General features: G+C 57.5%; 2 protein-coding genes across 12 annotated transcripts; both read left to right on the top strand.

The window, feature by feature from the left end:
* Window positions 1-32: 32 nt before the first annotated feature.
* Window positions 33-11,318, top strand: USP19 (ubiquitin specific peptidase 19). Of its 10 annotated transcripts, none has more exons than XM_040246923.1 (27): window positions 33-213; window positions 1,735-1,994; window positions 2,261-2,299; window positions 2,482-2,610; window positions 2,696-2,829; window positions 2,910-3,212; window positions 3,333-3,549; window positions 3,668-3,824; window positions 3,911-3,982; window positions 4,087-4,202; window positions 4,310-4,524; window positions 4,608-4,803; window positions 4,880-5,013; window positions 5,123-5,281; window positions 5,365-5,475; window positions 5,925-6,035; window positions 6,119-6,220; window positions 6,913-7,053; window positions 7,151-7,269; window positions 7,468-7,605; window positions 7,701-8,014; window positions 8,114-8,224; window positions 8,316-8,532; window positions 8,614-8,766; window positions 8,863-9,023; window positions 9,104-9,282; window positions 10,909-11,318. In XM_040246923.1, exons 2-27 carry the CDS (start codon window positions 1,871-1,873, stop codon window positions 11,023-11,025), a joined length of 3,969 nt encoding a protein of 1,322 aa, XP_040102857.1. In that variant the 5' UTR covers window positions 33-213; window positions 1,735-1,870; the 3' UTR covers window positions 11,026-11,318. The 10 variants fall into 10 exon arrangements, 8 of the variants coding, with proteins under 8 accessions (XP_040102857.1, XP_040102854.1, XP_040102852.1 ...); XM_040246920.1 differs by lacking the exon at window positions 10,909-11,318 and adding an exon at window positions 10,259-10,764 and having other exon boundaries at window positions 74-213; window positions 2,913-3,212; XM_040246918.1 differs by lacking the exon at window positions 10,909-11,318 and adding an exon at window positions 10,259-10,764 and having other exon boundaries at window positions 74-213; window positions 2,913-3,212; window positions 4,304-4,524.
* Window positions 11,319-13,609: 2,291 nt separating this feature from the next.
* On the top strand, window positions 13,610-21,093 carry QARS1 (glutaminyl-tRNA synthetase 1). 2 transcript variants are annotated; one of them, XM_040246944.1, is made up of 24 exons: window positions 13,611-13,754; window positions 13,899-14,046; window positions 14,416-14,525; window positions 14,668-14,743; window positions 14,956-15,020; window positions 15,570-15,623; window positions 15,749-15,809; window positions 16,152-16,223; window positions 17,120-17,205; window positions 17,376-17,462; window positions 17,902-18,001; window positions 18,116-18,194; window positions 18,270-18,378; window positions 18,478-18,608; window positions 18,716-18,808; window positions 18,921-19,058; window positions 19,146-19,233; window positions 19,323-19,466; window positions 19,572-19,676; window positions 19,843-19,935; window positions 20,050-20,177; window positions 20,271-20,337; window positions 20,415-20,540; window positions 20,955-21,093. In XM_040246944.1, the coding sequence occupies exons 1-24, from the start codon at window positions 13,638-13,640 to the stop codon at window positions 21,003-21,005; spliced, it is 2,328 nt and encodes a 775-aa protein (XP_040102878.1). In that variant the 5' UTR covers window positions 13,611-13,637; the 3' UTR covers window positions 21,006-21,093. The 2 variants fall into 2 exon arrangements, with proteins under 2 accessions (XP_040102877.1, XP_040102878.1); XM_040246943.1 differs by having other exon boundaries at window positions 13,610-13,754; window positions 19,323-19,676.
* Window positions 21,094-21,776: the final 683 nt, after the last annotated feature.

Raw genomic sequence — 21,776 nt, 5'->3', positions numbered from 1 at the left:
GCCCTGCGTGCAGCCACCCGCGGCCGTAACTGGAAGTCGAAACAAAACAAGCAGCTGAGGTGGTAGCGGCGGCGCCGGGACGGGGGAGGGGCGCGCCGGAACCGGAACCGACCTGACGCCGGAACCGGAACCGAGAGCGGGTTGCCAAGGCCCGAAGAGGGCTGGCGGCGGCGGCGGCGGCGGCGGCGGCGGCGGCGGCGGCGGCCTCGCTCGGTGAGTGGGGCTGGCCGCTGCTCGCCTGTCGCGCCGGAGCGGGGAGGCCGCAACGCGGGCCCGGGGCGGCCGGTTCAAGGTCACGGGCCGTCCAGTCTCCACCCCTCGAGTCCGGCGGCCTGCTGGGCCCACTGCTGCAGGCGGGGCCGTTACACTCAGCCTGTGGCCGGCCGGCCGTCTCCGAGAGGGCTGGCGGCGAGTGAGGGCGGCTTCCTGGAGGAGGTGGTGGTGGGCCCGGGGTTCGGAGGCTGGAACTGGGTCGCAGCCCGGCTGGGGCGCTGGTCTGTGGTCAGTAACCCGGCGAGGCCGGATTAGGCTACCTTGGGTCTCTAGGCAGCCCCTTTTCGTCCTCAACGTCCCAAGAGGATAGGGGAGGGACGCGACCTTCAGCTGGGGCCTGGGAGCAGAGAGGCGGAGGGTGTCCATCCGTCGACTCTGGATCTGTCGTCATTGGAGATCCAGCCCACCAGTCCCACATCTGACCCATTGAAGAATCTCTTCCCGCCCCCGACATTTCCCCCCACTCATCCCCACACACACACTCACACTGGGGAACACAGACTGGTCACTATCTGTCCTGCCACTGTCTCAGGCCGTGCTGGGGTCTGCCAGGGGTCCTGAATACACGCCTTCTTCATCCCCACCCTCATCTTAGTTTTGAGAACTTTATGTTGGGTGGAGAAATAGCCCAGAATCCCCTTGTGGGTCTATGGGAAACTGGGTAGAAGTCTCTGGCTCAGAGCTGATGAGGAGGCGGACCTGGGAAGGAAGGGGATAATGTCTGTTTCAGTCTCTACCTCAAGGCGCCTTGAGGTGAGGATATTGCTGAAAGGGAAGTGTGACATCTGAATACCCTTTTCACTTTAGCTTTTGCAAGACCCCCTCAGCATAGGACAGCAGCTGGAGAACAGAATCTCTTCAGACGTAGGGAAAAAAGAAAACAGAAGCAAGCAATGCATAGAACCAGGTTCAGAGAAGGGTGGAACCTGTCATGTGGCAGGTGGGGCACCTTAACCTGAAGACTGTGCCTGGGCAGTGGTAGCACCTGGGCTGGGCCTGTTTTCAGCTACAAGGCCTGGTCCTCCTGCTGTTTAATTGTCTGTCTCCTCCTTTCCTGGCTTCCTCCTCCACCTCCTACTTCTCGGGTGGTGACTAAGCAGCCAGTGAGAGTGAAGGAAAAGTGAGCACCCTGCTCAGAGCGCCAGCCCTGTGGGCTGGAGCCATGGCTCATCTCCAGACTGATGAAGGAGCCTGGTCCCAGGCCATGGCTGCCCTGCCCTGGCTCCTCCTCAATGAGGCTCTCTCTTTGTGGGTCTGTGTGGCAGCATCTAGGAGGCTCAGCCAGAAGTGGTTGCTCCTACGTTCATTATTTATTCCCCCTTAGGAGTAGCCAGGACTGCCTCAGGTATCGGAGAGACACTGCCCCGGAGGGTTAGAAATGTCCTAGGCTGCCGAGCCCTGGGTGTAACCAGGGAGCAAACTCCGGCCCTTGGTAGTGATCACTGGTCCCCTTCTCATCAGGCTGTCTGTTCCTTGCTGGAGAATTTGTCCACAAAGAGTTGCCAAGATAGCTGGGCCAGGAAGAAAGCGTCGTAGCCCTGACCCAGACGCCGTTGCCGACCCCGGGGCACTCTGGCTGTCGACCAAGCGGCTCAAGATGTCTGGTGGGGCCAGCGCCACAGGCCCAAGGAGAGGGCCCCCAGGACTGGAGGAGGCAACCAGTAAGAAAAAGCAGAAGGATCGAGCAAACCAGGAGAGCAAGGACGGCGATCCTAGGAGAGGTGGGAGTGGCATTCCTGGAGCCTTTGTGGCCTTCTCCTCCTCCCTTCCTATTGAGCGTGCACGTGGGGGGTTGGGAGACGACTCTTTGTTCTTCCTTCCATCCTCGTCTGATGCTGAGAGATGGATCAGTGGCAGGCTGGGTACAGCATCAGCTTTGAAGTTTGTAGTACTTGACTGAAGTCCTCAACATGGTGTTTGATGGGGTGTTCGAGTCTCAGAGGCTGCCTGTCCATCTTTGTTTCCCTGTTCTTTCCTTTGTTGTCAGGGTCAGCATTCACTTCTCGGGAGGAGCAGACCAAAGAGGGTGAGTAAAGAATAGGGCTTTTGGATGCTGGACTGCTTTGGTTGGTGGGAGAGGGGTGGTGGGCGCCGTAGGGGTATACGCCTTGTCTAGAGCAGTTACAGTAGGGCTGGTGTCTGGGACCTGCTGATACTCACCAGAAGCTCACCGAGACCCTCACAATCTTTTGGTTACTCCCTGTATAGACTTAGGGCTCGACTGGAGGCAGAGTGCTGATGAGGTGATTGTCAAGCTGCGCGTGGGAACCGGTCCCGTGCGGCTGGAGGAAGTTGATGCTGCTTTCACAGACACGGACTGTGTGCTGCGGCTCCCAGGTACGTCCCTCTGCTCCGAGGCCAGCAGTGTATGTGAGCCCCTTGATATCTCCTGCCCCAGCTGACTCCTCCACTCTGTTGCCAGATGGTCGGCAGTGGGGTGGTGTTTTCTATGCCGAGATAGAGAGTTCTTGCACCAAAGTGCAGGCTCGCAAAGGTGGCCTCCTGCAGCTGTCACTGCCCAAGAAGGTGCCTCTGCTTACGTGGCCCTCTCTGCTGGTAAGTCCCAGAGTGGTGGGAGGGGAGAGGCAGGGATCCCCAGTGTAGTTGACAGAGCCTGACTGCTATATCTCTGGCAGAAGAAACCTCTAGGGACCCAGGAGTTGGTGCCAGGGTTGCGGTGCCAGGAGAATGGGCAGGAGCCATCTCCCATTGCCCTGGAGCCAGGCCCTGAGCCCCGGCGGGCTAAGCAGGAGGCCCGCAACCAGAAGCGGGCCCAGGGCCGTGGTGAGGTAGGCGCTGGGGCTGGTCCTGGGGCCCAGGCAGGGCCCAGCGCCAAGAGGGCCGTGCATCTCCGCAGAGGGCCAGAGGGGGAAGGGGCCAGAGATGGCCCTGGGCCTCAGGGTGATGCCCCCCAATTCCTGGCTGAGCCGGCCACCCAGGTGAGAGTGGAGTGCCTGCTTGGGGGTTGGGAGGTGAGGGGGAAGGGTGTGGACTCCAGTGGAGAGGGAGCCGCCCGCCAGACCCGAGGCTGATCCTGCCCATGATCTCGCCATGAATAGGCTGAGGCTGAGGAACAGCTCCGTGTACCACCACTGACCCCCCAGACCTGCCTCCTGGGCTCAGAGGAGAATCTAGCACTTTTGACAGGAAAGAAGGCAGCAGCCCCCAGGAGCGACCCAGTGTCCCCTACCATGGCCCGAAGCAGAGACGCCGAGAAGGACGATTGTTCCAAGGAGGAGATGGCAGTGGCCGCAGATGCTGCGGCCTTGGTGGATGGTAAAGATGGGGCTGGGGTTGGGCAGGCCGAGCTCGAGCTGCTGGGTGGGGGAGTGGCTGGGCAGGGAGTAGAATAGGAACTTGTCCTGAGTGGCACTGAGCTGTGGTCTCAATATAGAGCCCGAGTCCACGGTGAACCTGGCATTTGTCAAGAATGACTCGTATGAGAAGGGGCCGGACTCAGTGGTGGTGCACGTGTATGTGAAGGAAATCCGCAGGGACACCTCTCGAGTGCTCTTCCGTGAGCAGGACTTCACGCTTATCTTCCAGACCAGGTGGGTGGGTGGGAAGACCCGGGGCAGACAGTGTGCTTCAGCAGGGCAATGCTTCTCATGCTCTTTCTCCTGCCCTACCCCTGCAGGGACGGAAACTTCCTGAGACTGCACCCGGGCTGCGGACCCCACACCATCTTCCGTTGGCAGGTGAAGCTCAGGTGGGTGGTGCCCAGCCCCGCCCTGTGCCTGTCCTGCTGCCCTGCAGTCCACGTCCCTGGGCCGTCTGGCCACCGGAGGCCCTGAGCACAGCCTTCCCCTGCAGGAACCTGATCGAGCCCGAGCAGTGCACCTTCTGCTTCACAGCCTCGCGCATCGACATCTGCCTCCGCAAGCGGCAGAGCCAGCGCTGGGGTGGTCTGGAGGCCCCGGCTGCACGAGGTCTGCCCACGAGCTCCCTTCATTGCCTGGTCCTTGGGACCCGGACCCCCACCCCCTGCCACATGCTGCTAACCACCAGCCCCCCATTCCCCCTTTTTAAGGTGCAGTGGGTGGTGCAAAGGTTGCCGTGCCGACCGGTCCATCCCCCCTGGATTCAGCCCCACCGGGAGGTACACCCCATCCCTTGACGGGCCAGGAGGAAGCCCGAGCCGTGGAGAAGGAGAAACCCAAGGCTCGATCTGAGGACACAGGCCTCGATGGGGTGGCCGCCCGCACCCCCATGGAGCATGTAGCCCCAAAGTCAGAGCCACACCTGGCGTCGGTGAGAATCTCGGGGTGCAGAGGGCCGGGGCTGGAGGCTGGAGAGCTCAGGGCTGCTCTCTCATGCTTCTCTCGCTCCCACAGCCCAAGCCCACATGTATGGTGCCTCCAATGCCCCACAGCCCGGTGAGTGGAGACAGCGTGGAGGAAGAGGAGGAGGAAGAGAAGAAGGTGTGTCTGCCGGGCTTCACGGGCCTCGTCAACCTAGGCAACACCTGCTTCATGAACAGCGTCATTCAGTCTCTGTCCAACACGCGGGAGCTGCGGGACTTCTTCCACGGTGAGAGCAGCTCCTGGAGCCCGGGGACAGGGGACGCCTGCCCCCGCTCACATTTCTGCTGGGCTGCTGTCCCTAGACCGCTCCTTTGAGGCTGAGATCAACTACAACAACCCACTGGGGACTGGTGGGCGTCTGGCCATCGGCTTTGCTGTGCTGCTCCGGGCGCTGTGGAAGGGCACCCACCATGCCTTCCAGCCCTCCAAGTTGAAGGTGATCTGTGGCCCCTCCTCCCCTTGGCTGGAGAGGGTGGGGAGGGCCAGCCAGCCGGGAGCACGGTGGGTGCTGGGGCTCCGGGCTCACACCTTGCCCCTGTATCCAGGCCATTGTGGCAAGCAAGGCCAGCCAGTTCACAGGCTACGCCCAGCACGATGCCCAGGAGTTCATGGCTTTCCTGCTGGATGGGCTGCACGAGGACTTGAACCGCATTCAGAATAAGCCCTACACGGAGACCGTGGACTCAGATGGGCGGCCTGATGAGGTCAGAGTTGGGGGCGGAGGCGCACCTGTGTCCCGCCCATCCGGGCCCCAGACCTCCTCGGCCCTCAGCACTCTGCTCCTCAGGTGGTGGCTGAGGAAGCCTGGCAGCGGCACAAGATGCGGAATGACTCTTTCATCGTGGACCTGTTTCAGGGCCAGTACAAGTCGAAGCTGGTGTGCCCCGTGTGTGCAAAGGTGTGACAGCCTCCCTAGAAAGAAAGGCATTCCCTAGCTTGTCCTGGTTAGCCTACTCAGAGTGGGCTCAGAGGCATGGGTACCTTTAGGTGCTGCAGGGCACAATTTGGGCAGAGAAGCTTGGCGGAGGCCTGAGGCCCTGTGGGCTGCAGAGATCAGGCTGTGAGGGCTTCCTGACTGAGGGGAAAGCGCTCTTTGGGTGACCTGAGATGGAGTGGGCATGGGAAAAATTGGAAAGGCACATGGGAGGGGCCTGGTGGAGCAGGCCTCCAGTGTGAGAAACAGGGATTTTTCTCTCCTTCCGGTTCTCCTGGTCCATCCAGCCTTCTCAGCCTGAGGCTGGGGTGAGGCCCAAGAGCTGTCCCCGGGCCTGGATCGGGCGCTTTGAGCACCAGCAGCCTGCCCCCCACTCCCTGTGTGGCCACCCAGTGGCACCTGTGCATTTGCAGGTCTCCATCACTTTTGACCCATTCCTGTACCTGCCGGTGCCCTTGCCCCAGAAGCAAAAGGTTCTCCCTGTCTTCTATTTCGCCCGGGAGCCCCACAGCAAGCCCATCAAGGTGAGAACTTGGCCCGTACTTCCGGGCTACGGCCTAGACCCTGGCCTCCCTCCCCCACGGACTCTCTTCTCTTGTCACCACAGTTTCTGGTGAGCGTCAGCAAGGAGAACTCCAGTGCGAGCGAAGTGTTGGACTCTCTATCTCAGAGTGTCCATGTGAAGCCTGAGAACCTGCGTCTGGCGGAGGTGTGTCTGTCCTTCCCTGCCCCTTACACACAGGGACGTGTGTCTGTGTTCGCAGCACGCAGATACGTGTGTGCAGTTGTTAGCATCTGTATGTGCCCGCGCAGACGTGCATGTGACTGCACAGATAGGTGGGGTGCTGCGGGGTGAGGCGTGGTTGGAACCAGGCACTTGGGCGATGCACCTGAGGTGCCCTCAGTTCCCTGCCATCATCTGGGTATATTTCCCCTCTTGGTGTTGGCCCCTAGCTGCTCTTCTTCAGATAAGGAGCTTGGGCCACAGGACTAGCCATCCACCAGCTCTGGTTTTTCTGCATCGTGCTTCTCCCTCCTGTTTTCCCCAACCTGTGTTGCTGCTGCCTGGCGGTGTCCTGTTCCTCAGCGGGGTAGAGGATGGGGCACACTTCTTGGAAGGTGGCCCCTCCAGAGTAACCATGTTGCAGTCTCCGCAGGGTCGAGGCCCTTGTGGAGAGCTGGTACGGTTCATAGCTGTCCCAATCCTGATCTTTCATCTTCGCTATGCAACAGGCTCCTTACTCCATTGGGCACTGAGGCTGCTGCCAGTGGAGGCACATATTTCTTACCCCTGTCAAGTCCTCACTGACCCAAGATCAAGGCCAGATCTTGTTGTGGTTTGGAGCAGGGCTAGGGGAAGCGCTTGTCCTCACATCAGATCTGTGTGTTCTCTGTCCCCAGGTGATTAAGAATCGCTTCCACCGTGTGTTCCTGCCCTCCCACTCACTGGACACCGTGTCCCCGTCTGACACACTCCTCTGCTTCGAGTTGCTATCCCCAGAGTTGGCCAAGGAGCGCGTGGTGGTGTTAGAGGTACAACAGGTGAGTAGGGGCCACCCCGCTGACCCAAGGTCCTGGTGGGGGCGGGGACGGCCTTCCTGTCCCGCCTGCCCTGGCTGAGCCAGGCCACCCACCCTAGCGCCCCCAGGTGCCCAGCATTCCCATCTCCAAGTGTGCAGCCTGCCAGCGGAAGCAGCAGTCAGAGGATGAGAAGCTGAAGCGCTGTACCCGGTGCTACCGCGTGGGCTACTGCAACCAGTGAGGACTCCCGTGTTGCCCCGTCCCTACTCCTGCTTCCGCCTGCCACCCTCCCTCTTCTTCACGTAAAGCCTGGGTGTCTTAAGTCCTCTACCTGCCCCCATCTGCCGTCACTCTCCCAGACCCCTGGGGAAGCTGGGCTGGCCCTGGTGCAGAGGTTGGGCTGAAGCCCCCTTCTTCCCTCCACTTTCCTTCCAGGCTCTGTCAGAAAACCCACTGGCCTGACCACAAGGGCCTCTGCCGCCCCGAGAACATCGGCTACCCCTTCTTGGTCAGTGTCCCTGCCTCACGCCTCACCTACGCCCGTCTCGCTCAGCTGCTAGAGGGCTATGCCCGGTAAGTGCCCAGGGGCTGGGTTAAGGCAGGGTGGAAGGCAGAGGCGCCGGCCATGCTGGTCTGGATTCTTACTGGCTTTTGCGGCCCGTCGCCAGGTACTCTGTGAGTGTGTTCCAGCCGCCCTTCCAGCCCGGCCGCATGGCCTTGGAGTCCCAGGGCCCTGGCTGCACCACGCTACTCTCCACTAGCTCCCTGGAGGCCGGGGACAGTGACAGGGACCCCATTCAGCCACCAGAGCTCCAGTTGGTGACCCCTGTGGCTGAGGGGGACACGGGGGCCTCCCGGGCATGGGCATCCCCTGATCGGGGCCCTGTGCCCAGTACCAGCGGCATTTCTTCTGAGATGGTGGCCAGTGGGCCCATTGAAGTTGGCGCCTTGACTGTTGGTGAGAGGGTGTCCCGGCCTGAAGGTAAAAGTCTGCTGAAAGGCTCTGGGGTAGGGAAGGTAGGGGAGAGCTGGGTCAGGCCCTGGTAGACAGGAGAGCTCCGATTATCATGTCCTTTCTCAGCTGCTGTGCCCGGGTACCAGCACCCAAGTGAAGCCCTGAGTGCCCACACTCCCCAGTTCTTCATCTACAGAATTGACGCGTCCAACCGAGAGCAGCGGCTAGAGGACAAAGGTGTCTGAGGCCATCAGGCGGGGGAGCCCTGGTGTGGATTGGGTTGGTGGCTCTCCACAGCTGCGTGACTCCCCTCCTTGCTCGTTTCTAGGAGACGTCCCACTGGAGCTGGGGGACGACTGCAGCCTGGCCCTGGTCTGGCGCAACAACGAGCGCCTGCAGGAGTTCGTGCTGGTGGCCTCCAAGGAGCTGGAGTGCGCTGAGGACCCTGGGTCTGCTGGCGAGGCTGCCCGTGCCGGCCACTTCACACTGGACCAGTGCCTCAACCTCTTCACACGGCCGGAGGTGTTGGCACCGGAGGAGGCTTGGTGAGGCCAGGATGGCCGGCAGGTGGGGGGCGGTGGCGCTGGGCGCTCTGCCGCCCCTGACCGTGCCCCATCCCCCCACAGGTACTGCCCGCAGTGCAAACAGCACCGAGAGGCCTCCAAGCAGCTGCTGCTGTGGCGCCTGCCCAACGTGCTCATCGTGCAGCTCAAACGCTTCTCCTTTCGCAGCTTCATCTGGCGTGACAAGATCAACGACCTGGTGGAGTTCCCCGTCCGGTGAGCCAGGGCCCTGCTGTCTGCAGTCAGGGCTGGTGGCGGCGGCAGGGAGGGGCACCTGCTGACCGGCTGACCGTTCTCGGGCTGGCTCCACAGGAACCTGGACCTGGGCAAGTTCTGTATCGGTCAGAAAGAGGAGCAGCTGCCCAGCTACGACCTGTATGCCGTCATCAACCACTATGGGGGCATGATTGGTGGCCACTACACTGCCTGTGCACGCCTGCCCAACGACCGCAGCAGCCAGCGCAGTGACGTGGGTGAGGGCACACGCTCCGACAGGACGGACGGGAGGGGCGGTGGCGTGGGCCCTGTTCACACTCTCCTCGCCTTGCCGTAGGCTGGCGCCTGTTCGATGACAGCACGGTGACAACGGTAGACGAGAGCCAGGTGGTGACGCGTTACGCCTATGTCCTCTTCTACCGCCGGCGGAACTCTCCCGTGGAGAGGCCCCCCCGGGCAGGTCACTCTGAGCACCACCCTGACCTGGGCCCTGCAGCTGAGTCAGCTGCCAGCCAGGTGAGGCACAGGGAGGCTTCACAGGGGGGCCCAACTCTCAGATGTTGGAGTGGGGGGCCACGTAGAGCACAGCGTCTTCTTCAGCCCCTAAAGCCCTGGGCTTTTTAAGCCGCAGATGGGGTTCCCTTACATCGTAGCCTTAGCCAGAGCCATTACTGGCTGTAGGGACACTTACAGAGGCACATACACACCAACACGTGGCCACTGGCGTGTGCATCAGATACAGGCCAAGAGCTGCTACAGACTTCACCGGGCTGTGGATGGACTGTCCCTGGCACTCCCACCTTTCCCTCTGCTGCTCCCCACACGGTGGCCCACAGACCCTCCCTCATGACTGTCCCCGAGTTCTGACGTGCACTCAGGCCAGGGCTGCGCCAGCAGGCCATAGCCTTGTGTGGCTGTCCCCTTCTCTGAGGTGGGCATCTGTTCCTGCTGGGCCTTTAGGATCTTCTGTCGCTCTTGCTGATGTGGGTCCCAGGCCTGGTTGATGGGCACAGCCCTAACTCTTTCCTGGACTAGTCTCTTCCTGGCGCTGCTCTCCCTTGAGCTCTCTATGCACAGACTCTGAGACCGTGATCAGGATCTGCACGTGGGTGGGAGGGAGCCAGGAGATGACTCTGGGGATGGCAGTTATGTCCTCCATGAGCCAGTCTCGTCTGTGGGAAGCCGGGGCTAAAACACTGGCTAACCCCCAACTCTAACTGCACCCCAACAGGGAAGCTGCATGTCCACTGGGGGGTGTCCTGAGGCCACAATGCTGTCAGGGTTCACCTGTCATGGTGCTCTCAGTCTCAACAACCTGCCGAGTGACCCACTTGGCTCCTGCCTGCCCTCTGTGCCGCCTGACCTGGGATGTAGGGGGTTAGCGCCAGTTACCTTGGGTGGGACTGTTGTGGCCAGGGGTCTTAGGGACACTGGGTCTCCCTCCCCACTCACCCCTGCCCTGGGCGCTGATGGCCGTTTCCACACACCATAGGCTTCCCGGATTTGGCAGGAGCTGGAGGCCGAGGAGGAGCCGGTACCTGAGGGGCCTGCGCCTCTGGGTCCCTGGGGGCCCCAAGACTGGGTGGGCCCCCCGCCACGTGGCCCTACCACACCAGACGAGGGCTGTCTCCGATACTTTGTTCTGGGCACCGTGGCAGCTTTGGTGGCCCTTGTGCTCAACGTGTTCTATCCTCTGGTATCCCAGAGCCCCTGGAGATGAGCTCATCGGCAGGCAGCTGCTGTGAGCTGGTCTGCCTACCTTCCCCGCCAGGCCACGCTTGCCTCTGTGGTGGGGACTGACTTGGGGCTCAGTGGATGCCTCTGAGGGGACAGGGTGGGGACTGTGGCTCTTGCAGGGGCAGAGCATCCCAGGGTGGGTATCCCGTCCAGTTGTCTGTCCGTTTGTCCTGCTGCTCCTACCCTTGACCTGGGGCTTAGCCCTACCCAAGCAGCTTCTTGTATTTAAAGTGTTAATAAAGCGAGACTGTTCAGGCCCGATCTCGTCTCTCTGTCTCAACGCCGCTGCTGTCTGCGCCTGCCTTGGGGCCTTCCCCTGGGTGCTAGGGCTCCAAGCCAGCACCCCTGGGATGCCAGGCGGCATACTGGGCAGCCCCCAACCCCTGTCCTCATATTCTGTTGCAGGGACTAGGCCCTGGCCAGGCCCCCGAGGTGGCCCCCACGCGGACAGCCCCTGAACGCTTCGTCCCCCCTGTGGACCGCCCAGCCCCCACCTACAGCAACATGGAGGAGGTCGATTAGCAGGTCCCTGGCTGGTGGGGGGACTGGGCTTGTGGGATTCCCCCCCAGAGGGCCAGCACTTTGCCGCTTCTTCTCTAACCTAGAGGACACTGGTTTCGTCAGTGGGGAGTTGGGGGGGATGATTTGAGGGTGGAAGCCTCACAGGTTGGGACCTCTTATCACCTTGACCCCCCACCCCAACCAGTGGGCCTTGGCTTCTCCAGCCACCCCCAGTGCTGCGTGGTTTGATTCTCAGTTGTACCTTCAGTTCTTTCTCACTCGCATTATAAACGTTATAATTTTATTCTAAAAAACTGTAATTTTTTTTTTTTTTTTTTGCATTTTGGAAGTGATTGCTGCTGTTTAAATATATTTTAAAAATAAATGACAAATAAGCAGACTTAGTCACTGTGATACACTAGGTCCTGTGGCCACCTCCCCTTTGCAGCATCTGCTGTGTGTGTGTGTGAGAGTGAGTGAGTGTGTGTCAAAGATCCTGTAAAGTGCTCTGGTCTGAGGAAAGATGATGAGGTTCCATTTCAGGCCCTTTGGATCATAAAGCCAAGCCCCCAGTCCCAGCAGATGTTTGGGGCCTGACTTCTGCCCTTTGATTCCACTGATTCTGAGTCCTGCCTGGAGGCAGCTATGGTTGGCAACATCAGTACCTCAGACCCAAGGGATGGATTGTACCCCATGAAACTCCAGAAGCTGACAGCAGGGAGTAAAAGGTGTAGGCACTGGGGCTGACAACCAGATAGCAGGTCAGGAAGGACTTATTGGGGAACAGGAAGGACATGTGGGTGGAGGGAAGTCTCTCCTTTTCTCAGGTCTTTCTTTGCTGTAGTTTGCAAAACATTTGGATCCCTTGGGAGAATAGAGCAGGAAAAAAACTGGGTTGTGGGGAAGGAGGCCCTGCTCTAAAAGGATAGGCAGAGAGGACCAGAGCTAATCTTGGCTGGCTTCCTGTGGAAGGGAGGGTGCAGGCCCCTGCCAGGCCATTTCCTCCCTTGATTCCGAGACTTTGGCTTCTGGCAGGTATCCTAGGCTCTTTGCCCACAGTGGGTGAGCAGGCTTGTCCCAGCACACTTGCCTTTGTGCACACATACTGCAAGGCAAGGGCAAGTCTCATGAGACTTCGTCTCCAGCTGCACAGGGTTAGGAGTGGGTTTCTCCTGCTGGAGGGGGATGGGGAGCAACAAAGTAGTCATAGGCAGGTGTTCAAGCCAGAAAGAGTGTAAGGCAGGGAAGAGGGGGGCAGGGCCCTGCAACCGCAGTGGTCCATCCCTGCCCCTAAGCCTGAGGGGTCAGTGTTGTGATAAGCTCAGCATGTGGGCCCTGCTAGTAGCCCTCAGCCTTGGCTGGAGTTTGGGGTGGTAGTGAGCAGGAGCTCCTGGAGAAAGCTAACCCTGTGACCAGAGTTGGTTATTTTCTATTGGAGTAATAGCACAAGGGCCATGTGGGGTTGCTGGTCATGGAGAGGGGCCTGGAGAGCTGGGGGTGAGGCCCTGCAGGAATGGTGGAATTGCCAAGCTGGGTGTTGGTGCTGACACACTGCTGGAGGGAGGGTCTGCTAGGTGTGGGCTGCAACAGCATTGTCCTGGGCCTTCACTGGGTGCAGCCCCCAGTGTCTGGACCCTGGTGGTCTGCATGTGCTGGATGCATTGCTCGAGGCTCTGTCCACCTCTGACCATAGCTCTGCTGCCGCAGAGCCTGCCCCATGACAGTTCCCCGGGCCGGGCCTCTGCACAAGGCTTCTGTGAGCCTCAGCACTGTGGCCACTGCCGTTTCTGTGTTGTCAGCCTATTCTCCTTGTTTCCTCCTCTGTCCCACCTTATCTCAGCTTTGATGAAACATCCTGTCCAACACCTAAATATGAATTTCGAGGTCTGATCTTGTGGTTCTCCTGACATGCACGCTTTGGTAAGGGTGCTAAGTATGACAGGTTTTTTTTTTCCACTACACTGTGTGGTTTGTGGGATCTTAGTTCCCCGACAAGGGACGAAAACCCAGGCCTTCACCAGTGAGCTGCAGAGTCCTAACCATTGGATCACCAGGGAATTCCCAGAGGATTTTAAACCAAATCGTCACAAAACTTTTTGAGGTCCCTCCTGGCCAGGTGTGTGCTCAGCTGGGTGCTCAAGAAGTGAAGTGTCAGACTTTTGGGGCCCATCATATGGGCCATTTCAGACATTCTCTGGAGTCTTTGACAGGATTTCCTGGGCTTCATTTTGTTCAACTGTTTCCATGACAACTCCAAAGCTGTGACGTCAGAAAGATGATAGGGACTCACATATTCCCAAGAACGGAACTGGGATGGTCCTGAGGGTTCCAGGGCTGAAAGGGAAAAGTCGAAGAGCAAAGGGCCATGTCTATGTTTGTTTCCTGATCCGCGGCAAAACACCTCCTAAACGTCCGGTCCCCACTACGCAGCACGAAGGCGGAAGTGAAGCGCCGGGAAAGGCGCCCTCTGCCCTTAAAATAGAGCTAATAACCCTAGAGAGCCCCACCCCCTCCCGACAAGGAAGGAGATTATTGGCTCTCCCTGACAGTATCGCTCTCCTATTGGTCTGTGCGCTAATGCCAACGTGCAGATTGGCCCCAAAGTTTTCTTTTCGGTTTCCGGCGTCCCAGCAATGGCGGCTCTGGACTCCTTGTCGCTCTTCACTGGCCTCGGCCTGAGCGAGCAGAAGGCCCGCGAAACGCTCAAGAACACGGTTCTGAGCGCGCAGCTACGCGAGGCGGCGACCCAGGTGCGAACCTAAGTCCCTGGTCCCGGCTGCCGACTGTGCCCCAGCGCAGCGCCGGGTCGGGTCCCAAGCCCAAGCAGCCCACCTTGTCTTGTCCAGGTTTTTCTTACTGGGCGTGGGGCTTATCTCTGACCCCTCTGACCCCAGGCGCAGCAGACTCTGGGCTCCTCCATCGACAAGGCTACCGGGACCCTGCTCTATGGCTTGGCCTCCCGACTCCGGGATCCCCGGCGCCTTTCTTTCCTCGTGAGCTACATAGCCAGTAGGAAGATCCACACTGAGATCCAGCTGAGCGGTGAGACCCCTCCCTGACCTGCGCTTCCAACCCAAACTTCTCTCAGTCCAGACCCCTTTCTGTCCCTTCTGAGAAGTCCCTCGGTGTCTCTCTAGATTACTAGTTCTGCCTTCCTCTCTAAACCCAGGCCCTGGCACTGACAGATGGAGAGGGCCACCTCTGGTGAGACTGACTTAGAGAAACCTAGGTCTGATGAGGAATTTCTCTCAGAACACACGCTTCTTTCCTGAGGCCTCAGAGCTTCTCTAGAGGGGCACGACTTAATTTTCCAGGAGCCAAATTTATTGGGGTTTCCTGGATGGATTAGGGTCCTGTCTTCCTATTTCTTGGAGCTGAGATGCCATAAATTTGTTCGCTCCTCTTTTTCAGCTGCCCTTGAGTATGTGCAGAGTCATCCCTTGGATCCCATCAATACTGAGGATTTTGAGCAGGAATGCGGTGTGGGCGTTGTGGTGACCCCAGAACAGATTGAAGAGGCCGTGAGTCTTTCCCCAGCCATCAGTTGCCTCCTTAGGACTGACCCTGAACACGAGTGGCTCAACTTTTCCAATCAGGAAGACCCCAGGGTGAGAGTGTGGGTTCCTGGAGCATTTCTGAACCACACGGTTTGGCTTTCTGTAGGTGGAGGCTGCCATAAATCGCCACCGAGCCAAGCTCCTGGTAGAGCGTTACCATTTCAACATGGGGCTACTGATGGGTGAGCAGGGCCTGGGGCAAGGGACTATGTTGTTCTTGCGGGACATGCCTTTTCTTGTGGGGATGAGCGAGAGGGAGGTGGGAGGAGGAGTAGGAGCACCTTAGAAGTGGTCTCACTCTGGTTTCTGAGGTCAGCCAGGCCCTTTTCTTGGGAAAGAGGATGGGAAATGTCCTGCTTTGCCTTTTTGCATCTCCTTCTATCCATGTTTCTAGGAGAGGCTCGGGCTGCACTCAGGTGGGCAGATGGCAAAATGATCAAGCATGAAGTAGACATGCAGGTGGGTGCCTCTTTGAGCTGAAGCAGGCAAAGGCCCTGCCAGAATGTCGAGTCCACTGAGGGGTACACGGGGCTGGGAGGGCAAGAGAGCCTATTTCTGTTTTCATGGTGGATAGTAGTGCCTAGGGTAGAGGGAGGAGCACCTGGCGAACAATCAAAGACTCGGGCCCTGGGTTATGCCTAATTTGGGGTGAGTTGCTTTACTCTGAACCTCAGTTTCCTCATCTTGTAAATAGGGGTGATGTGGCCTTCATCTCAGGATGCTGGCAGAGAATCACAGGAGGGTGATGGCTGAGGTAGATGGCTTACCTCGATGCTGGGCCCACAGTTCCTCTGTGTAAATGGCTGTTTCTGTTACCTGAGCCTAACTGGACCCTCAGGAGGGAAAGAGTATTTGAGGCCACAGAAACATGTGAAGAGCAGAGGTGGGATGGGCTAGGTAGGTTTTTCAAGGCGGTGCCAGTAAATAGGCCCAGGAGCCTTTTGGTGGGTGTGTGGGTGGGATAAGTCATGGCGTCCTGTCCCAGCTCTGACTCTGGTCTCTGCTCAGGTCCTCCATCTTCTGGGCCCCAAGACGGAGACTGATCTGGAGAAGAAGCCCAAGGTGGGACTGAGCATGGTCTGGGGTCCCTGGGGATGAGGTAGGGTAGGGTGAAACTTCAGGTTGGGGAAGGGGGTGTCTGAATCCAGTAATCTTAAGACCTTGACCATCTTTTGAACTTCTCTCAGGTGGCAAAGGCTCGGCCAGGAGAGACAGACCGAAGGACAGCAAAGGATGTGGTGGAGAATGGTGAGAGGCTTGAGGCTCCTCTCGTGTTCAGCTCCCTGCTTTCTGGGTTTTCCACCTGGTGGATCTTTACAGCCCCGTCTCCTCAGGCCGTCATTTACTCAAGTCTGTCTTCTGCTGCAAGACTGGAATTTCCGGTGTTTCCTTCCTTTCCTTTACTCAGAAACTAGCCAGAGGAGGCCTGAGGACTCTAGCTGTGTATCTCTTGTTTCTGGGGTTGGAAGAAGAGGGGACTGCTTGGTTCTGTTCTGGTTACAGGGTATGGATACTATTGACAGGTACCTCCTTGAGCTGGATGTGATAGCTGTATCCAGAGAATAAGTTTTCCTTGGTTCTTCTCTGCAGGTGAGGCTGTTGTTCAGACCCTGTCTCTGATGGAGCAGCTCCGAGGCGAGGCACTGAAGTTCCACAAACCTGGTGAGCAGGCAGATTGAAACTCTGTGGAGGGCTGGATCTTGTTTTTCCATTTTATTGCAGTATAGTTGGTTTATAATGTGTAATTTCTGCTGTACAACAAACCGACTCAGTTATCTATTCTTTTTCACATTCTTTCTCATTGTGGTTTATCACCAGATGTTGAATATAATTCCTTGTGCTATCCCATAGGACCTTGTTGTTTGGTCATCCTGCATATTACAGTTCACATTGCTGATGCCAGACTCCCATTCTCTCTCTCCGTTTCCCCTCCTCTCCTTTGGAAACCACATGTTTGTTCTCTGTGTCTATGAGTCTGTTTTATAGGTATGTTCGTTTGTGGTGTTGTTTAGATTACACATGTAAGTGGTATCATACGGTATTTGTTTTTCTGACTTTCTTCACTTAGTATGACAATCTCTTCAAGTCCATCCATGTTGCTGCAAATGACATTATTTCATTCTTTCTGATAGCTGAGTAATATTTCATTGTATCTATGTACCACATTCTCTTGATCCATTCATCTGGCGATGGACATCTAGGCGGTTTCCATGTCTTGGCTATTGAATGTAGCCAAGGTAAGGCTATTAAATGTAACCAAGACAAGGCTATTGAATGCTTTGAGTGTAGTGGTGTGTATATCTTTTCAAATAATAGTTTTGTCTGGATACATGCCCACGAGTAAGATTGTTGATTCATATGCAACTCTTTTTAGTTTTTTGAGGAACTGCCATACTGTCTTCCATATGGCTTCACCAGTTAACATTCTCAATATTGTAAGAGAGGTTCTTTTTCTTGTGGAAGGCTGGTTCTTAGTAGCAATTCTTATAGCCAAGTCCCTGGGGTTGGAAGCCCTGGGCTGTAGCCTGGTGTCATCAGGCTTGTTCTGGCCCTGGCAGGTGAGAACTATAAGACCCCGGGCTATGTGACCACTCCTCATACCATGGATCTACTGAAGCAGCACCTGGAGATCACTGGAGGTCAGGTGTGTGGCAGTACTGGCAGGCAGGCTATGCCATCATCACTTGCCTGTGGTTTGGGCTGCCTACATGCTACTCCACCTTACCTGTCATGATGGCCTCCCCAGGAAGGGTCATCCTTTAGTGTAGTCTGAGCTCTCACCTGCTTCCTCTGCTCCCATTCCCCTCATCTCAGGTTCGTACCCGGTTCCCGCCAGAGCCCAATGGAATCCTGCACATTGGACATGCCAAAGCAATCAATTTCAATTTTGGCTATGCCAAGGTGAGTGTGTCTGGGGACCTGGCAAGCAGGCTGACCGCTTGCTGTTCCCATGAGCAGATACCAGAGGGGTGTCTGTCCCTACTTTTCCTGCTGCTCCCATAAAGTGTCCCAGAGCAGAAAGAGGCCTTGAAGGGGATACCTAGAAACGTGCGACAGATACCTCAGAATCCACCCAGTTGGGCTCATTGAGAAAAAGATCTTGGTGAGGCAGTAAGTTCAAATCTGGGGAAATTCCCAGTGCTGCTTCTCGGAGTTAGGATGAAACTATGTTGTATCATATTAGTATGAGATGCCTTTTTTAGGGCATTTAGATACAGGAAGGTGAATGAAAGATATTTTTAATTCTGACATGGGTGAGCTCTGAGAAGGTCCCAGTTTGATGAGCTGGATTGTAGGAGCTGATGATAACGGGAGCTCACAGGTACTGCAATTCTCCTAGGCCAACAATGGGATCTGTTTCCTGCGCTTTGATGACACCAACCCTGAGAAAGAGGAAGCAAAGTTCTTCACTGCCATCTACGACATGGTGGCCTGGCTGGGTATGGGCTGGGGAGGGCCTGGGCCGAACTGATTATCCATAGGCCTCTCCGCAGGCCACAGCCTGCCATTGGGTGCTCCTGACTGGTTGCTAATATTGTCCCATTGTCCCCCAGGTTACACCCCTTACAAGGTGACATATGCCTCCGATTATTTTGACCAGCTGTATGCCTGGGCTGTGGAGCTTATCTGCAGGTAAGGCCACAGTATGGAGCCAGACAGGCTGACCAGGGTACAGTCATGCCAGGCATTCACACCCCTTCCTCATAGGGGTCAGGCCTATGTGTGCCACCAGCGAGGAGAGGAGCTCAAAGGCCACAACCCACTGCCCTCACCCTGGAGAGACCGTCCCACAGAGGAGTCGCTGCTGCTCTTCGAGGTGGGGGTCTGGGGGTGCAGTTGGGTCTGGGTGGGCCAGAATGCTGGGAATGAGATGCCGTCAGGCTGAGTTGCAGCCCGAACCGTTGTTCCTGCTCAGGCAATGCGCAAGGGCAAGTTTGCCGAGGGTGAGGCCACATTGCGGATGAAGCTGGTGATGGAGGATGGCAAGATGGACCCCGTGGCCTACCGCGTCAAGTACACGCCGCACCACCGCACAGGGGACACCTGGTGAGCGTGAGCTCGGGGTGGGCTTGCGCAGTTGTGGGGTGGCGGGGTGGGCCATGGGTCGGGCAGAGTGGGGCTGGATGGTGAGGCCCACTGCCTATGCCGTGCAGGTGCATCTACCCCACCTACGACTACACGCACTGCCTCTGTGACTCCATCGAGCACATCACCCACTCCCTCTGCACCAAGGAATTCCAGGCCCGGTGAGGGAGCTGGGCCCATGGGGAGGGCAGGGCCAGTGGGATTCCAGCAGCCCTTCCTGCAGTCTGTCCCGGGTTGGAGGTGGCCAGCCCTGACTCTGCCCTCCCACCGCAGACGCTCCTCCTACTTCTGGCTGTGCAATGCGCTGGACGTCTACTGTCCCGTGCAGTGGGAGTACGGCCGCCTCAATCTGCACTATGCTGTCGTCTCCAAGAGGAAGATTCTCCAGCTTGTGGCAGCTGGCGCTGTGCGGTACGTGTGGCTTTTTGGCTTATCGAAGGTTGGCGGCACTAGTAGCATGTGCTGCCAACGGCCTTCTCATCCCCTCCTTGCCCACAGGGATTGGGATGATCCCCGGCTCTTCACGCTCACTGCCTTACGACGCCGGGGCTTTCCGCCCGAGGCCATCAACAACTTCTGTGCTCGGGTATAGCCCAGTGGTCTGGGTGGGCAGCTAGGGGCTGAGCACAGCAGTGTGTGGTCATGGCTGCGACTGAAGCTGGCCTTTCCTGCTAGGTGGGAGTGACAGTGGCACAGGCCACCATGGAGCCACATCTGCTAGAAGCCTGTGTGCGTGATGTGCTGAATGACACAGCCCCTCGGGCCATGGCTGTGCTGGAGCCATTACAGGTGGTCATCACCAATTTTCCTGCTGCCAAGGTAAGTCTCCTTCAAGGTGTGTGTGTGTTGGGGGAGCGGCAGGGGGGTGTGCACCTGGATTTGGGTGTGGGAATCCCAGTGCCTCAGACACTTCTCCTGCTCCAGGCCTTGGACATCCAGGTGCCCAACTTCCCAGCTGATGAGACCAAGGGCTTCCATCAGGTTCCCTTTGGATCCACTGTCTTCATTGAAAGGACGGACTTCAAAGAGGTGAATTGGGGGTGGGGTGAAGGGTCCGGTTTGCTCCTGAGCTCAGTCCTGAGGGCCCATCATCCCTTCTTCAAACCAACCTCTGCTAGACATAGGGGTGGAAGAAGCCTCTTGTACCTGCCTGACCCTTGTAGCCTCTTGTGTTTCTCCACCTTCCTACTTCTAGGAGCCAGAGCCAGGCTATAAGCGCCTGGCATGGGGCCAGCCCGTAGGCCTGAGGCATACCGGCTACGTCATCGAGCTGCAGCATGTTGTCAAGGTGAGAGCCAGCTGCAGGCTTCCTGCTGCAGTGCCTGCTGGGGTGAGGATCTGGTGCAGCCTGCAGTCCTGGTAGTGGGGTCCAAGTCTGATTGCAGGCCCCGTGATTTCCCAGGGCCCCAGTGGCTGTGTGGAAAGCCTCAAGGTGACCTGCAGGCGTGCAGATGCTGGTGAAAAGCCCAAGGCATTTATTCACTGGGTATCACAGCCTCTGACATGTGAGATCCGCCTCTATGAGCGACTGTGAGTGATCAGAGCTGGGGTTGGGGCAGGTTATGAGATGGGCATTGCTTGCTGTGGCTGCCCAGCGCAGTCTGACCTTCACTTTGGCTACAGATTTCAGCACAAGAACCCCGAGGATCCTGCTGAGGTGCCCGATGGATTCTTAAGTGACCTGAACCCGGTAGGCTCATGGGGTATGGGGTGAGGGTGGTAGGCCTCCTTTCTGGCTGGATAGCCACCTGAGTTCTCTGCCCACAGGCCTCGCTACAAGTGGTGGAGGCTGCGTTAGTGGACTGTTCTGTGGCCCTGGCAAAGCCCTTCGACAAGTTCCAATTTGAGCGCCTTGGTTACTTTTCCGTGGATCCAGACAGCAACCAGGGACAGGTGCTTGAATCTACCTTTCTACCACAATGCTGGTGGTAGCCGCCATTCTCTACGCCAAGCACTATGCTGACATTTCCTTACTTAATCCTCCCCACCTGCAGTGGGATCCATGTTCCACTGAGGAGGAAATAGGCTCAGAGGTTAAGGCTATGCACAACATTTTCTATGAACCCTTCCTTACTTACTTCTCAAGGTAGGAGGCTGGCATAGGGATTGTTATAACTCTTATAAAATGGAGACCCAGAGCCAGCCAGTCCTTTAACCAAAGTCAAAAAGTTATTGAGAACTAGAGTTCTTTGGCGCTCAGCTCCTCTGGGATGAAGTGAGGGTTGGAGTGGGGTGTCTGGTGAGACTCACCTGGGCCTCCTGGCCTGGTTTGGGCTTGGTGGTCATTCTTGCCCCTCTGTCCTCCAGCTTGTCTTCAACCGAACCATCACACTGAAGGAGGACCCAGGAAAAGTGTGAACTGCAAGTCCTGTGGACCTACCTCATCCTTTTGGAGGCTAGGGGTAGCCAGACTCCATGTCAATAAAGAACAGCTAAATCCCCTGGAGTCTGTGTATTATTTCTCTGCTCTCCTAGCACCGGAGGGCCTTAGAGTCATGCCGTGGGGTGGAGGGAAGGTGTACTGCACACAGAGCAGTACTGACAGCTTTGAAATCACCGGTGCACTTGGTGGTGGTCCAGGGGAGGCCTGGGCCTGACTGGGTACCTTCTGCACCTACTTTGAGGAAATGGTGGGTCCTGGATGCTGCTGCACCATTGGAAGCCCTGTGTCAGAGGAACCTAGGTTTGTGTCTGCCTGCATGCCTAGGCAGATGGAGAGGCCTGGCCCCTAGTCCAATCATCCAAAACTATTGAGTACCTACTATGTGCCAGGCACAGCAGAATGAGGGAGACCTGTGTGGTGGCCTTCTAAGTCCACCATCTAGTTGGGGAGACAGAGGGTGATCAGGGATTGTGCAGAAGACGTGGCCCTGGCGCCTGTGTAAGGCTGATCCGGGGTTCCTGATCCAGCCTGAGCCTCAAGACTATTTTCAGGAGGTGCCTCCTGAGGGGAACCCCAAAGGACTAGGGGTTTGCTAGGAAGGAGGAACAAGTGCAAAGGTCCAGAGGCCTTAAGAAAGAGTATATGGCAGTCTGTTCCCCTCTGGGGCAGTGTGGGCTACTGGTGAGGCCCGCATGTGCCTGCAGCTTTAACACCCTCCACATTTTCCCTGTATACAAACACCAGGC

This window comes from Oryx dammah, unplaced genomic scaffold, assembly GCF_014754425.2.
Source record: "Oryx dammah isolate SB20612 unplaced genomic scaffold, SCBI_Odam_1.1 HiC_scaffold_9, whole genome shotgun sequence".
In the NCBI taxonomy this organism is placed as follows: domain Eukaryota; kingdom Metazoa; phylum Chordata; class Mammalia; order Artiodactyla; family Bovidae; genus Oryx; species Oryx dammah.
The sequence above is the reverse complement of the archived record's forward strand: the minus strand, read 5'-3'. Positions and strand labels throughout refer to the sequence as shown.